This window comes from Grammomys surdaster, unplaced genomic scaffold, assembly GCF_004785775.1.
Source record: "Grammomys surdaster isolate TR1022 unplaced genomic scaffold, NIH_TR_1.0 132, whole genome shotgun sequence".
NCBI classification, from domain to species: Eukaryota; Metazoa; Chordata; class Mammalia; order Rodentia; family Muridae; genus Grammomys; species Grammomys surdaster.
Window position 1 is genome coordinate 4367952 of NW_021604590.1, and position 15540 is coordinate 4383491.

A 15540-nucleotide genomic window follows, 5' to 3' on the forward strand; every position below is an offset into this window, starting at 1 on the left:
CTCTCTCTCTCTCTCTCTCTCTCTCTCTCTCTCTCTGTATGTGTGTATGTATATGTGTGTGCATTGTGTCTGTGTGTATGTGTGTCATGTGTACGTGTCTGTGTGTCTGTGTCTATGTATGTCTGTGTATGTGACTGTGTCTGTGTGTATCTATGTATATGTATGTATGTGTATGTATGTATGTGTATATGTGTGTATGTGTGTATATGTATGTGTGTATGTGTATATGTGTGTATGTGTGCATATGTATGCGTGTTTGTGTGTCTATGTATGTCTGTGTATGTGTCTGTGTGTCTATGTGTGTGTGTGTGTATGTATATATGTGTGTGTATATGTACATGTATTTGTGTGTCTATGTATGTCTATGTATGTCTGTGTATGTGTCTGTGTGTTTGCGTGTGTCTATGTATGTATGTATGCATGTAATTATATATATGTGTATATGTGTGTATGTGAATGCATATATGTGTATGTGTGTATGTCTGTGTATATGTTTGTATATGTACATGTGTGTATGTATGTGAATGCATGTATGTGTGTATGTATGTATATTTGTATTTGTGTGTGCTTGTGTGTATGTGTGTGTATTGAGTATGTGTATGTATGTGTGTATAAGAATGCGTATGTATATGTGTGTATATGAGTGTGTGTATGCATATGAGTGTATGTGTGTATGTATATGTATGTGTGTATATGAGTTTGTATGTGTGTGTCTGTTTGTCTATCTGTCTGTCTGTTGTATGTATATATGTATCTCTTTGTGACTACATCAGGCTTTCAGAAGATGTGCTCAGATGAAAATTCCTTACAGGAAATGCAGTGGGTTTGCAGGCAGGGGCACAGCTCTGTGGAAGATCAAATGGGAAGAACTGTGGATGGGGTGTTATGGGGTGAGAGGTAGAGTCAGGAACTCAGGACAAAAACTGAAGGATGTAGTTGTTTCCCATGTTCCCATGTACCTGTATGTCTGACAATGATATATTCATTTACAAGACCACAGAATGAGCCAAGAGCCTGTGTGGTTCACTTAAAGGTTCTTATGTTACTTTTAGTTTATAAATTAACGATAGTCAGTCCCTTAGAAATGTGACAGTATGAAATATCTGTTAAAGAAAGGCAGGTGTGAAAATATTCTCTGTGGTCTATTTATATGGGGGAAAATATGGTAAAGTACTTGTCAAGAAAGGAATGGGTTGGATGGACAAAAAACAGCCATGTACAGAATATGATGCAGCTGTTAAAAATGATGCACGGTCACATTTGTGTTGATTTACTAATGTATTTCTGATGCATCCTGTGTGTGTGTGTGTGTGTATGTGTGTGTGTGTGTGTGTGTGTGTGTGTGTGTGTGTGTTGGCTTTGGCCTTGGACATTTTTCTTAGTCATTCTCCACTTTTATTTTATTTTATTATTTTATTTTATTTTTATTTTTGTGACAAGATTTCTCACTGAACCTGGAGCTCACAGAATGCCTTGGTTGGCGAACCAGTGAGTTACAAGGATCCACTAACTCTACTCCCGTAGAGCTGGGGTTACAGGTGTTACTACTACTCCCAATTTATATGTGGGACTTGTGCATCTGTACCCAAGTCCTCCTCACACACGTGCAACACACAACTTACTAGTTTAGCTACAATACCAGATCCTCATGACGCATTCTTAAATGTAAGACTTGTTGCATGTTAAAGCCATTTAATATGAAGTTTGTAAAGAGGGAGGGAGGTTCTACCTTTACATTTCTATAAAGATGTAGACATTGACGATGTGTGGTCGTTATCACAAGTAACTTCAGTTTGCAGAGATGAACAGAATAGGGATGAGACATGTTTAACTTTTAATGATTCTCTTTAGTCTGTACCGGTTAGGGTGCCAGGTAGAAGAAGCCTGTACATTATTAATATTCTTAGGCTTTAATGTTTTATTTCTTTACTTTTTATTTTATATTTATAGGTGTTTTGCCTGCATGCATGACCTGTGCACCATGTGTATGCCTGCTTCCCATAGAGAGTGGAAGGTATCAGATGCCCTGGAACTAGAATCACAAATGGTTGTGAGCCATCATTTGAGTTACAGGAGAGTTGCGGCTGCATCTTCTGGAGGAGCAGCCAGTGCTCTTAACTACTGAGCCATCTCTCCAGGACTATATGTTTTAATTTTACTCATCTGTATTTTCTAATTTTCTCATAGTAAACAAGTAATATTGTTTTCTTAATGATAAAATCATGTTAACTGCCCCTGGCTCACTATGCAAACAAATAGAAGGCAAATGATTATTTTTAAGGCCAGATTTAGATCTTGTCTAATGATGAGAAGAAGCGCCCGAGGGTCCTCAGGCAGCAGTTTTATTTTTCTGGGGTCTAAGAACACTAATATTTGCTTTACACAAGGAAGCATGTAGATCTTAGAATACAGTGTTCTGTAGCGCTTAATCACAAAGAGCCCTGGCCAAGACAGGGCAGCAGTGACCCAGAGATTCACAATAAATTAGAAACTGTCTGGCGAGAGTCATCCCAGGAAAAACCTCTTTTAGGATCTTACTGAGACCTGTGCTGGGTGTATAGGTGTATACATGTCTGTACCGTTCTGCAGGTCTGAGGTTTGCTGAGGACAATAAGGCTGCCCCCAGCAGGTGCTAAAGGACCGGGACCCTGGGGCTCAGAGGGCTGAATCCTTTCACTGCAACCCAGTTGATGGCTTATGTCATTTTAAGCCTTCAAAGAAGGATGTTTTCTTTTCTCATTGCTTAGTGTTTCCTACCACCACAGCCGTGAGGCCTCTGCTATAGGAAGCTGCTCAGTAGGTTGTAGGTTTCATCCTTTTCTTTATCCCCATGTTACTTTTTCACACCACTCGTCCCAACCATGACCTCTTCCCTTTCTTCATCTCTGCTGTTCTCTGGAGCAACAGTGTTCACCCACATCTTGGCAGCAAAGAACACTTACATGCCCACTGCCCAGTCCACAGTGACTAGAAACCCTCTGCCTTAATTTCGGTCCTGTCCTGCAGCCGAATGAGCAGCTAGGATGGCTTTATTACTATGAAGGATAAGGACATAAATTTCTCACTGTTTAGGCCATGGCTGAACCACTGCAGTTTGAGTGGCTCCATCCCAGATGTGGTTTGAAGGGACCAATCATGAGAGGGTGAATGGATAGCTTTAATTTTAGCATCCAGCTATGTTCTGGGTCCCTCATGTAACATGATAAGTATCACTAGGCCATCTATATGATACAACCCAATTTGGTTCTGATAGTATTGTAACACTGGGTAGTCCATGGTACAGAATAGCAAGCAAACATACAATAGGAAGTCACACAGCACAGGCTTGCCACCAACAGTGTTAATGAGAGGGTATAGTTATTGGCTTCCATCTCTTCATTCCTACATTGAAGAAGTTGATCACGGATTCCTTGATTAAGGGGCTTAATTTAGTTACAGATGCTGAGTTTTCTCTCTGACCAAGTAAACGAAGATCTAAGTTCCTGCTGGTCCCTAGATGGTTGTTACGTAGAGAACTGTAACTAGGCCAATCCTAAGGTTTTAAAGTCAGCAAATTGTATAGAAGTAGTGAAAAAAAAAAGATATGGATAATTACTTCAAGAGTCTCCACTATAGTCCAGGCCAGGCTACAGGGTAGTGCCTATATCAATAGCTATATCTATCTGTATGCCCTAATTAAAGTGTAATATGTGAGTTCTCCCATTTGCATTTATCCTAAAGAAGAGGAGACTCTCAGAGGAGCACGAATGTCAGTAAGTGACTCAGTGAACTCAGACGCACTAAAGAACCTACGGTGTAGCAAGGTAATGAAGCAGAGCCTGAAGATTAGAACACAAGTTCTCATGCTTGCCATCTGTCATGCTTTGAGGAGCAAAAGGCACGTACAGTAAAGCACCAAACATGTACACACACAGGAAAGCCACTCAAGGGTGACATAGAGCAAAAGCACTGAGGGTCCAGGGCAGGAGAGGAGCTGCCTCTTCCCTGACTCTGCCTCCCAACGCCCCCAAGCCTTGGGCACATATTGGCTGCTAAATCTATTTCATTTTCTGAGAGCCTACTAAGCACCAGATAGTATCCTAGGTGTCAGAAACACGGAAGCATAAAAAAATAGTCTCTTTTCTTGGGATGCTCACATCGGTGGGAACTGTTCAGAGTGGTACAGAGAGAGTGAAGCCACGAGCAAGGGAGGAGCTACGGATGGAAGGTAACCTGGGGTTGAGGGCCGGAATAGACTCATAAGGCTGGAAAACAAGCAACACTGTGGCTGATGAGGTCAAGGCTGACTGGGGACACCCACCACTGGCCCTAAGCAAAGAGGAAGCCTAGTGAGTTACAGAAAATCGATGGAACAACATGGAAGGTTAATATGTGGGAAAACTGTTAATATTTAGAGAACAGCCCCATAGAAATGTATTTTATGTTACAGCTAATTTGAGAGGTGTAAAGAAGCTAGTTGGTTCACGGAAGCACAGTTTATTATCAGGATCATTAAGAGACAATTCCATTACGTGCGGTTCACTTTGATTATTGCAATTTCTCCAGCTCGGTTCTGTTATCAACACAGACCTTCGAGGGGTATATAAACCTGAGAAGCGGCAGGCATTGGAGAAGATAACGTGGCATTTTCTTAGCTTCTTAAATTAAAAAAAAAATTAGTAGCACCGGATGAAAGATGACAGGAATTTCAGTGCATGGTGGAACTATCAGTTGTGCCAATTTAATATCATGGTGATGGCAGCTTTGGGAAGGCAGAAGCAGTTATCACAGAACACTTAGGGGAGAAAAAAACTGGAGACAGGGTCTCCTCTGAACTGAGACAAAGTGCCAACAGACAGTGCAGGGGCAGCTGCATTCCACAGGAATTATGTTTATCATAAAGACATCTCGTGGTTCTAGCATTACTCTCCTGCCTTTAGCATATTACAGAGAAATATGTTAGAGGCAGGGAATTTTGTATTATGTGAACCAAAGATCATAGAAAGCATGGGGGTGGGGGGGAGAGGACACATGGTGTCGCCCATAAGGAATTTTGTTTTTATAACGTAAGATTTAAAAATTATGATTTTTTCTTTATGTTTAAAAAACCTTTTTTACAAAATATGTTATTTTAAAAAATTATACGTACCATACTCAACCCTAAAATTCATAGCCAGAAGTATAAAACAGTGACAGTATACCCAGTCAGACCTTCTTAAAGTCTCATGCTGTCTTCTCTCTCTCTTGGGCTGGATGTGATTGAACATGCTTAGGACTTGAAGTCAGGCATTTGTGTATTCAACCCCCAACCTCTCCAGAGGAGTGATTATCTGTGTCAGTTTGAACACATTACATGAATGTGCTGAACTTCAGTTATCAATGTGATAAAATCTGAATAAGAAAAAAAGCCAGGACTTTCATAATATAAGATAAAACTAGTAAGATTGTATGATATGAACTGTTTAGCTCAAAGGGACTTTAATACTAAAACAATAGCAATTATTAGTATATTCTATGTTTTTACTACATGGGATAGAAATATGCTGGCTGTAATGGCTCAGGTTTGGGTCTTGGATTGACAGACAAGGGGTCTCTACTTCCTGAGTACAGCATTCCTCACTACAAATGGCAATGCTGTGATGTCAAGAATCTCCATTGCACCCAAAGCGCAAGATGATAAGAAGGTATAAACTGTTAAGTACACACATCAAAGGTGCTTCCAGGCATGCAGTACATACCTAAGTAAAAAACTCATATGAAGCACTGTGTCCCCATTGACTGCATCATGAATGTACCATTGCTTACTCTAGCAACACAAGAATAAAGAATATAAGCATCGTATTCAAACTAAAATAAGAATATAAATTTCATGTAAGCTAAATACGTTCTTTCAATTGTTGCCACCTGTTGTGATATTGTGAGTCTGAGTTCTAAAGGTTAATACAACAGGAATATCTGACTTTTCACAGGTCAATCTTATGGACTCTTGGTAGATATATCCTACTGGGTTTTAAAATGTGATCCTTTAATTTAAAAAAAAATGTGACCATAAATAGACATTCTAATATGAAGGTAAATTATAGTCATAAATATGCTTCTAATGACCTCACTGAAAAGCTGCAAAGCGCTCTCTCTCTCTCTCTCTCCCTCCTTCCCTCCCTCCCTCCCTCCCTCCCTCCCTGTTGATATCTATAGTTTATGTCTTTTTGTGTGTACACGTATGTGCATGTGTACCTGTATGACAATGCTGCATTTCCATGTGAAGTTTCAGAAGTCTGGCAATGCTACTGGAACAAAGTTTGCTTGTGAAGGAAATAACAGAATCCTGTGCAAAGCTCAGGACAGAGAAGACACATGGAAGTCAAATGCCATCTATGATTGATCATGGTATTTTAATGCTATGGGTTAGATCAGTGACAGCCTCAGGGAAGTACCACCAGGAAACAAGGAAGGGAACTGAACTGCATTTTATCTGCACACAGTTAGCCCATGGAGCATCCAGTGTTGGTTTTCTGCTCTTTTTTTTCCCCCCAGATTCTGAAAATCGTGTTCACAACCACAAGCAAGATCAGGGATGGGAGTGAGTTTAAGTGAGCGTGGCCATGATGCCAATTCTGTGAATGTCTGACATGGGGGGGGGGCATCTCCACTTCCTGCAGGTACTGACACAGTTCAGAATGTACACAGCATGGGACTGGATAACATAGTGTCACTTGAGACTTCCGCATTCAATCATTAGCTAAAGTACTGCTCTCTCTGTATTCACTGTTCTACCTGTTATACTATTATTGTGTGAAGCCCTTCAGAAGTAGTACAGCACTCAATAAAACATCAGAAGAGGGAACTCCCTTTGAGGAATTTGAGATGGGGTGATGATGAGATACCTGTGTTTGCTGGGGAAAAATGGCTTAGGTAACCACTAAGGCCATATAATACTTTTTAAACGCAGCTCAAGACCTGCTTAGTCTCTGTGCCACATGATGCTGAAGATGAATATCTAAAATATTTGCAAGTGTAACTGGACAGATATTCACTTGGAAAAAAATATAACAGAATGAGGCAAAAAGAAAGCAAGTACATGGATGCAGATGCCTCTATGATTTTGGAATAAATAAATGTTGTTCCTGGAGACAATCATTTTAAAAAGAGAAAGAAAAAAAAGAGGAAGCCTTCTTCAATCGGGGAAAAAGAAAGAACACGCGTGCTCTCGTTGTACACAGTGTGGGTGTGAACAGGCAGCAAAGAACAGCCAGAGCCTGTGAAGCTTCAACAGAGGAGTGGGTGTTCAGTAAATAATAAAAATGCAAGACACCGCTACAAAAATAGAGGCATGCGTGTGCATATGGAAAAGATCACACAACTGAGAGGGAGCTGAGCTGCAATCCTGTGCTGAGCCGCTGAAATCAAAATAGCTGCTTAACAGAAATAAAATGTCTTCCACATGTTCTACGCCACTGGTATGAAAGTAGCATGGATCTAAATACATGCAGCAACATACAGCATGCGACATATATGTGAGAACATGTCTGCCGAATGCAGTTCTCCCAGTGAACATGTACAACTTGGGGACTTCGGGTATAAATGAGCAAAGCTGTCCTAAGAGAACTCGACCCATGGGATAAGTTTGAGACAAGGAAGAGCCTCTTCTATCAACCACAGATGGTTTGGTGAGTTCCAAGACCTGGATAGGACTCCTGCCTGACATGGAGTTGAACACTTTTCTCACTGGTCTTTGTCTGGCTTCCAGTTATGTATTTAATGTTTGATTTACCTGTGCAATTTCTAGCAGGGATGATGGGAGTACTTTGAAGAAAAGATGTTATTTAGATTGTTTGTTGGAGTTTTTAAAAGATCAAATAAGGTTGTATCTGAAAGTATCTCATCAAACAATTGAATAGTTAAAAATTGAACCTCCCCCCTCAAAAAAAAATAACTTAGGATATAGAAAAAGTGATGTGTTCCTATTGATTTAGTAAAGAAAGTTAGGAGACTCTGAACTTATATCTCAGGCATCGATGGATTGAAGAGACACAGAATACTAACAGGTCTCAGGGGGAATCCTAGTGTGCCTCAGCAGATAAATTCTCAGCTCTCGCCAGAAGATATCACTGGTGAAATGAGTACAAAGAAGAGAGGCGTTTGCAAGATCAAAGGGAATCTTTTAGGACCACACATATGAGATGCACTCTCTGCTGCTAACAAGATTTGTACATACAGAAGAGGCATATATTCTAACATTTGAGGGAGTAGCCAGTTAACTCTATGAGATACTAAATATAACATTATACCAAAGAATTACCTTGACAAAATCTAAGGAACCGGCAATAAATTTGTTCTACTAGAATTCCATAGAGTTCTCTTTCTGGTTCAACTTTCCAGAGTTTCTTACCTGCACTGACTGTTCGCTTTCTCACATTTTCCGTTGAAATTCAAATTACAGGGGTTTTCTGATTTGGAATGTGAAGGATCGAGTTCCAAATTTGCCTGTGTTTGTTCTCTCAGGCGATCCTGAAGTGCTGCCTCTCTTTTCAAGTTCACGTCTGAGTATGGGCATCCAAAAGCACTGGTTGATGTAAAAGGGAAAGCACAGCTGTTAGCTTACCAGGACAAATCAGGGTGTGTTGTTATTAGAATGGACATACACTTAATATTTAAAACTAAGAGACTTTCTTCTCTCACATGTATAGACTCTAATAGTTTCCTTCCATATTGCCTTTTGAGAAAGAAAGTCTCCAGCTAGAGGCCATTCAGCAATGTGTTATAGGCAGATTCATTAGCACATCCAGCATTTGTGATTTTGGAAACCTGGGAATAACATCCAGATGTGCTTCTCATGTAGCAGAGAGGATGCCAAATACCACTTCACTCAGCCTGTTCTCTCAAGTACCTAAGACCTTGTTATCTACTTGTTTCACCAGTGCTGGGGTAGCTAAGAATCGCTGCCACTCCCAGAGAATATGAGTTCTCTTTAGGGCTTAACAGCCATGTGTTCAGAAACACTGTGGCTGCATTTTTCTGCTTAAACCTCCTACACTTGTTTAGGAGGACTGGTGTTGGGTCTCATGAGGACATTATTAGATGGCTAAGGAGACCACAGCCCAGGTGGCCTGGGGCTCTTCTTGCTCCTCATTATCAAGCTGAACCCTTAATTTAGAATGTTGGCTCTTTGTTGAAGAGTCAGCTAGAGCACATGTTCCGGCTGATCATGCTCCTTTTCACTTCTGTGTTCATGGCCTTGTCTCCAAAAGAGTCTTCAAATACTTGCTACTGCCAGCTGTGGTGTAGCAACTACCAGGGAAGTGAAGACACAATAGATCACTTAGATACCCTCTCTGAAAAGGTGCTTTTTCTCTTAGGCTCTGAGTTCCCCACAGTAGAGTAAGAGAAAAGCAGGGCTAAATCAGAAGAGTTCTATGGTGGAGAAAACACACACACTAGCACACGCAAGTGCACACATACACACATATATCCACACACATACATGGACACACACACATGCATAAGCACACACAGGCACGCACACACACACACACCTTGTAAGATAGACTGTCACAGTCTCACATTGAGATCTGTTAGACCATAATTACCACCCCCACACTGTTAGAGGCTGTATCTAGAGGCATACATGGCCAAGTACATCAATGTAGAGACAGTTGCCTTCTCTAGGAAGGCACTGCCTCTTTACTCTCTGCTTATATAACACAAATAACACAAAATAAATCCTTCACAAGCAACTGAAAATTAAATCATGGACCAAAGCAAACTTCCCTCTATTTATGGTAGAATGAGTTTTTTTATGGTAGAAAGGTTTATAAGCATGCTCACTGCAGAAACACTTTAGTGGCAGGCTTTGTTGGGAATTGGCTTCTAGAATTGAGGTCAGGGCACCGTCCTGGTTCAGTGTGGAAAGGTATCATGTGTATGTGTGTATATGTGCATGCATGTATGTGTGTGTGCATGTGTGTGTGCATGTGCATGCATATGTGTGTATGTATGTGCATGTGTGCGCATGTATACATGTATGTCAGTATCATGGATGGTACCATTGTTGGCTAACAGCCTCTGCTACAGATTGGAGGGTGCTGGTTTATTGGTCTATTAATCTTTCAGTTATTGATTATAATAATACATCTTACAGAATAATATAATGAATCTCATAAATGAGTAGTGACTAGGGGCTAGGCACAGTAGAGACTATGAATTTGACAAAGAACTTAAGACACTCAGACCAGTGAACACAATTCATAATAAAAATAAGAAATATATTTGTTGAGTGTGTACCACAAGCTCACAGAACCAGGTGTTTCACATATATTATTGTTACTACACACCCAAAAACTTCACACAACCTAAGCAAATTTTCCATTCTCTACACTGTCTTAAGAATCCCCTAGTTATTAATTTACTAGTCCCAGAGGTGGACAGAGGTGGAAAATCTCAAAAAGGCATGTTAAGAAGCTATGGCATAGATCAGACAGCATCTGGCATGAATAGCAAATCAGATGACTAGGGAAGTGGCAAGGGATCTGGAAGGAACTGGGGTTAGAAAGAGTATAAAAATAAAAAATATTGTTATATTTTAATAATAATATTATATTACATTGAGTATGAAATTCTCAAGGAACTTTTAAAAATCATGGCATAATTCTTGTGCAGAGACAGTGGGGATGCTGATGCATTGTTATTCCAGGGACCAGCTCAGTATCTGGGAGAACTTAGTGATTGGCCCGAGGTGAAGCAGAGGAAAGCAGTTGGGCTGTACAACTGGGAAGCTAAGAGAACACTTTCTGCAGAGAAGAGCTGGAAGGCCTTATGCCAGCAATAGAGATGGAGAAGTTTTGTTCCACCCTCTCTGTATGCACAATCACCGACTACTGCTACAGGAGCTGCTGCTCAGAATTGTGAATGTCCATCTAACACAGACTCTTAACGGAGGATTTAGTGATCAAAGCCATAAATTTATTTAACTTTTAACTTCCTATCAGCACTTTAAGTGACTCTTACTACCTGCTGTTGCACCTCCCCACCCCATCCCAATGCTCCCACCTCTCCAGTTTATTGGTGCACCATAAAGAAAGACAGCTAACTTAACAGAGCTCTCTTATTCAATATTTCCTTGAACTGGAAGAAGTTCTGACCTCCTCAGCCCTCTGTCATTCATTACCGCACGCACGCCATCATTCACCATTTGTCTATGTGCAGACAGAACTCACTTCTGCTCTGTTTCCATGTTCATAAGGAATGTCTGGGAGCATCTCTGGAATGAAGTTGTTTTTGATTCAGCCATATGAGGCCTGTGAGGACCTGGATTCTGACAATACAGACGGGGAGCTTCAAAAGAATATATTAAACGACAAAAGTGGACTCTGCAGAAGAGAGGCCTGGTGATGAATTTAAGAGGGTACTGATGAGAGATGAAGAAAGCACAGATGCAGTGGGGAGACTCGGCTTTCGGGTGTAATTGTTTACATTGTTCTGAGCTTCAGAAGCAAGGTTGTGAATCTGCTGTGAGGGTGTCTGCGCTGTGATGGGTGACGGCTCATACTCTGCAGAAAACTAGTTAAGGCTAGAGCGACGGTGTGCTGATGGTGACCCACCTTCTCACAAGCTCACGACTTTCCTATAGGCACGCAGGTGTTTGTTTAAGAGTACACATGGTTCTGCAGCCTCACCACATAGAAAACAAAAACAAATCTTGAAGAGCTGTCAACTGCTTTAGAATTAATTTTGCATCTTTATAGTTAGCTAAATATTGGACAAATATGTCTCTAAAAGGAACCCATTCTGGGCTGGCTAGTTTTATGTCAACTTGAAACAAGCTGGAATTATTTGGGAAGAGGGAACCATAATTGATAAAATGCCTCTACCATATTGCCCCATGGGCATGTGTATTGTGTATTTTCTTCACTAGTGATTGGTGTGGGAGGAACAGCCCATTGTGGGTGGTTCTTCCCTTGAGAAGGTGATCCCAGGGTATATAAGAATCAGGCCAGAAAATCTCGGGGAGAAAGCCAGTAAGCAGCACTTCTCCATGGCCTCTGCATTAGTTCCTGTCTTTAGGTTTCTGCCCTTGTTTGAGTTTCTTCCCTGATTTCGCTCATTGATGGATGACTATGCTGTGGAACTATAAGTTGAACAAACCCATGTTGCTTTTGGTCATGGTGTTTCATCATAGCAGTAGAAACCCTAAGTGACCTATGTTGAAACTGCTTCGAATTAAATCTCTGATATTCAAGATCTAACACGGTGTCTGGTTGGTAGAGAAGTACTGTAAGACCCCAGGTCACTGTGGGTGGAGACAGCAGCAGATGACAGGCTGAGGAAACTACATACAGCAGATGCCTCTTTGGGAGTATTGGCTCTTCTGATGGAGCTAACAACTTCCTGTTCCTCCTCAGCTCTCAGAGGAGCCCTTGAGTGCAGGCGAGTGAAGAGACAGCGTGATCTATTTGACTGACCCATAGGAAACCGAACTAGTTTAATACCAGGAGCTTCATAGGGATCATTCAAATCCTTTATAAAAACCTGCCAGTGCCTGATTCTTCAGCAGTCTAGCCGATGAAGGGAACATGTAAGCCAAGCAAGCATAAAGCTGAAAGACAGTCCCAGTAAGCAAGAGATTTTATCCCTTTGACAGATCCTTTTTACCTCTCGATGAGAAGAAAATTGCAAATACCATTAGCAACTTACACTGCCACTTCGATGAGATATTAGTCATTAAGATAATGTGGTAGATTTGTGTTGAGAATATGTAAGACTAGATCCTCGCACCTGAAGTTAAATGGAAACACAAACTGCGAGTTTTTTCAGAGGAGCATTCTGAAGGCACATCTGCCTTTGCGTTTCTGTGAAGTCAGTGTGTGAGAGGGAGGCGCTCAGGCAGCCGATGCTGAATCCCTGTATTTGATGTCTGGCAGGGAACCCTTCTGCTTCTCTGTCCTTGCTTCCTCATCAGGGACACCTTATCCCTAGGGCCACTGTGGTTCCCCTTGTTTCCAGGAATCACTAGGATGACAGGAGTTCAGGGGCAATTCCCCAAACCCCATTTTTACAGGCATGATGTTCAGCAGTAGCAGAAAGTACTGGCAACCTGGCATCTGTATGTTTGCTCTGCTCTGAAGTTCCATTAGTCTTGTAGGATTTGCTTTCCTTTAAATCAACATCAGCCTTAGTCTTTGTCTGCTGCTGTAACTAGAATCTGGGTGCCCTACCGGTATGGTATACTGTGGTCCAGAAATACTCCTGCAATACTCCTCTATGAATTCAACCCTTATCTCCTAAACTCAAGCCAAGAAGCCAATGAACCATTTGCTGTCAAGTCCTAGAGTTTGGAAACTGGGACTTTAGAAGCTGTAATTAAGTTGTCACAAGTTACATTGTCACAGCCTCTGATTTGAAGTATAGCTAAAGTCTCAAGGATATCCAGGAAAGGTTGAAGCACTGGGCTTCTAGGCTACCCGACTCCCAACCTCTAGGCACCAAGTTCCTTCTCCTTCCCAAATATTTACTTTGCCTTTAATGGCAGCATGGAAAAGAAACACAAGCATACAGTGAGGATGATGTAGCTCCGAGTGATGCCCTTCGAAACATAAATAACAACCTAGTAGTCAGCAGAATTGTGGGAAGTGTCAAGTCCTCAACCATACTTCTCATCCCTAGAAGTGAAGTGGCCTGAAATAGGCAGGTAGCTCCCATGAGGGTGGTAGATGCAGGAATCTGCCCCATGGATCCCAGATTCAGACAGCAGCTGGATTTCAAAGAGTTCTACTCCAAATGCAAGGAACCTACCTCCTCCAGGCCTACTCTATTTAATATTTTTGTGAAGTGATCTATTTCCAATACTAAACAATATCATTTTTTTCTCTCTCAGAGATAGGAAAATGTGCCCTTCCCCTGGCCTTGAGCAGGCCTGAGAGACCTTGTTTACCACAACAGACCAAGTGATAAGGATCTAGGTGAAGTTATCCACCTTGGTTGCCCGGAACTTGAAAGTAGAACTGCCCCTGGGCTTGCCTTGAGATCTCCGGCCGTGACCATGACCTAGAACAGATTGCCTCACCAATCTCTGGCTGAAACTAGGAAGGGTTCTGGTGGGGTCTTTCGTTTTAAATTGAGAGCTAAACATTAAAGCATTGAGCCTTGATCAGAGAACTTTGTCTTGGCTTCATTCTTTCTTGCCCTCTGTCTCTCTTTTGTTCCCAGCCCCCTTTGAGGTGAACCCAGTTGATCGGTGGCTACAGGAAAACACTGAAAAGTCATACTCTGTCTGGGAGGTTTGATCCTAATATCACAGCAGGGAGGCAGATGGGAGGTGTCTTTGTTTGAAACCTTTTATGGAATGGAAGGTGTGAGGGTCTTTGCCTCTAAGAACCAAGGGCCACCAGGAATCACTGAATCCCTGCCTCTATCAGATCACAGAGTGATCCATGACAATGGAAACAGGAAAGAAGAAGGTGAATGTCAGCTGAGTTATCATTTGTCCTAGAGATAGCAGAGAGCCTTGTCCTCACAGTGGGGACATGCTGAGGTTAGTGGCGATGTGTGAAGCTATGACTAGGACTTAAGGAAGCCATATCTTCCTCTGAAGCTGTTTCCCAGTATGTCCTCATTGCTTTTAAATTAGAAGTGCAGTGAACTCTCCCCAGGACACAGGACCTTTAATATGAGTACCCTGTGTTGTAAGGCTGAGGAGTAAACAAACATCTCTCTTCTCCCTAAGAAAAACACTGACTTCATTGAAGAATGGCAGCAAAGATAGGATGTATATTGAGACACAAAGCTCTGAAACTGTATTATAGCTGTAAACTCTTCATAAAAATGTCTAAGAGTTAACATATGACTTAAGTTGAGGCTGATTTTACTTTTGTGAAGATTAGGATTTCATACAAGAGATACAGTGTTTTATTGTTTCCACACATTAAGATAGAAAAATCTCTCTAAAATACACATACACACAAATATTATATATATATATATATATATATATATATATGTATATACACACACATATATATGTATATGTATATATGTATATATGCATATGTATATGTATATACATGGAGAGAGATATTCACAGATTTATGTATTTATTTGGAGTCTTGAATCTCAGAGTCAGTTTTCTTTAAATTCAATAGCTTTAAGAAATACAACACAGCCAAATTTCACCCATCACATAGCTGTCATTTCAAATACCAGATAATTTACTGCACACAGAATGAAAGGAATATGGTAATTCTAAAACCTTCATTACTAGAGTTTGAAAGACATCTAAATACGTATAGAACCTAAGGAGGTGAATGGAAAACTCATGGTTCTTAAATTTTTCTGTGAACTCCTCCCTGATCTTATAAAGTCATACAAAAGGCCAATTACGAATCTAGAAGAGAGTTGCTAATTAAATTAAGCATATAATCAGTTCAACATGGTGATGAAAGCATGGGCTGAAGCATTAGGGAAACTCCATTAAAACTAATCACTATCAAACTTTGAGCGAGTCATTCTGTTTCTGTTTTTATTTGCACATCTATAGAATGCTCACAGTAGCAAGAATTTATGTGAAAA

At 40.9% G+C, this 15540-nt stretch overlaps 1 protein-coding gene across 1 annotated transcript in view; it reads right to left on the reverse strand.

The window, feature by feature from the left end:
• Positions 1-15540, reverse strand: part of L3mbtl4 (L3MBTL histone methyl-lysine binding protein 4) — a 318439-nt gene that overhangs the window by 121660 nt on the left and 181239 nt on the right. The window contains exon 12 of the mRNA XM_028762233.1: positions 8375-8542. Coding sequence (XP_028618066.1) covers positions 8375-8542 — 168 coding nt within the window. The remainder of the gene's footprint in view (positions 1-8374; positions 8543-15540) is intronic.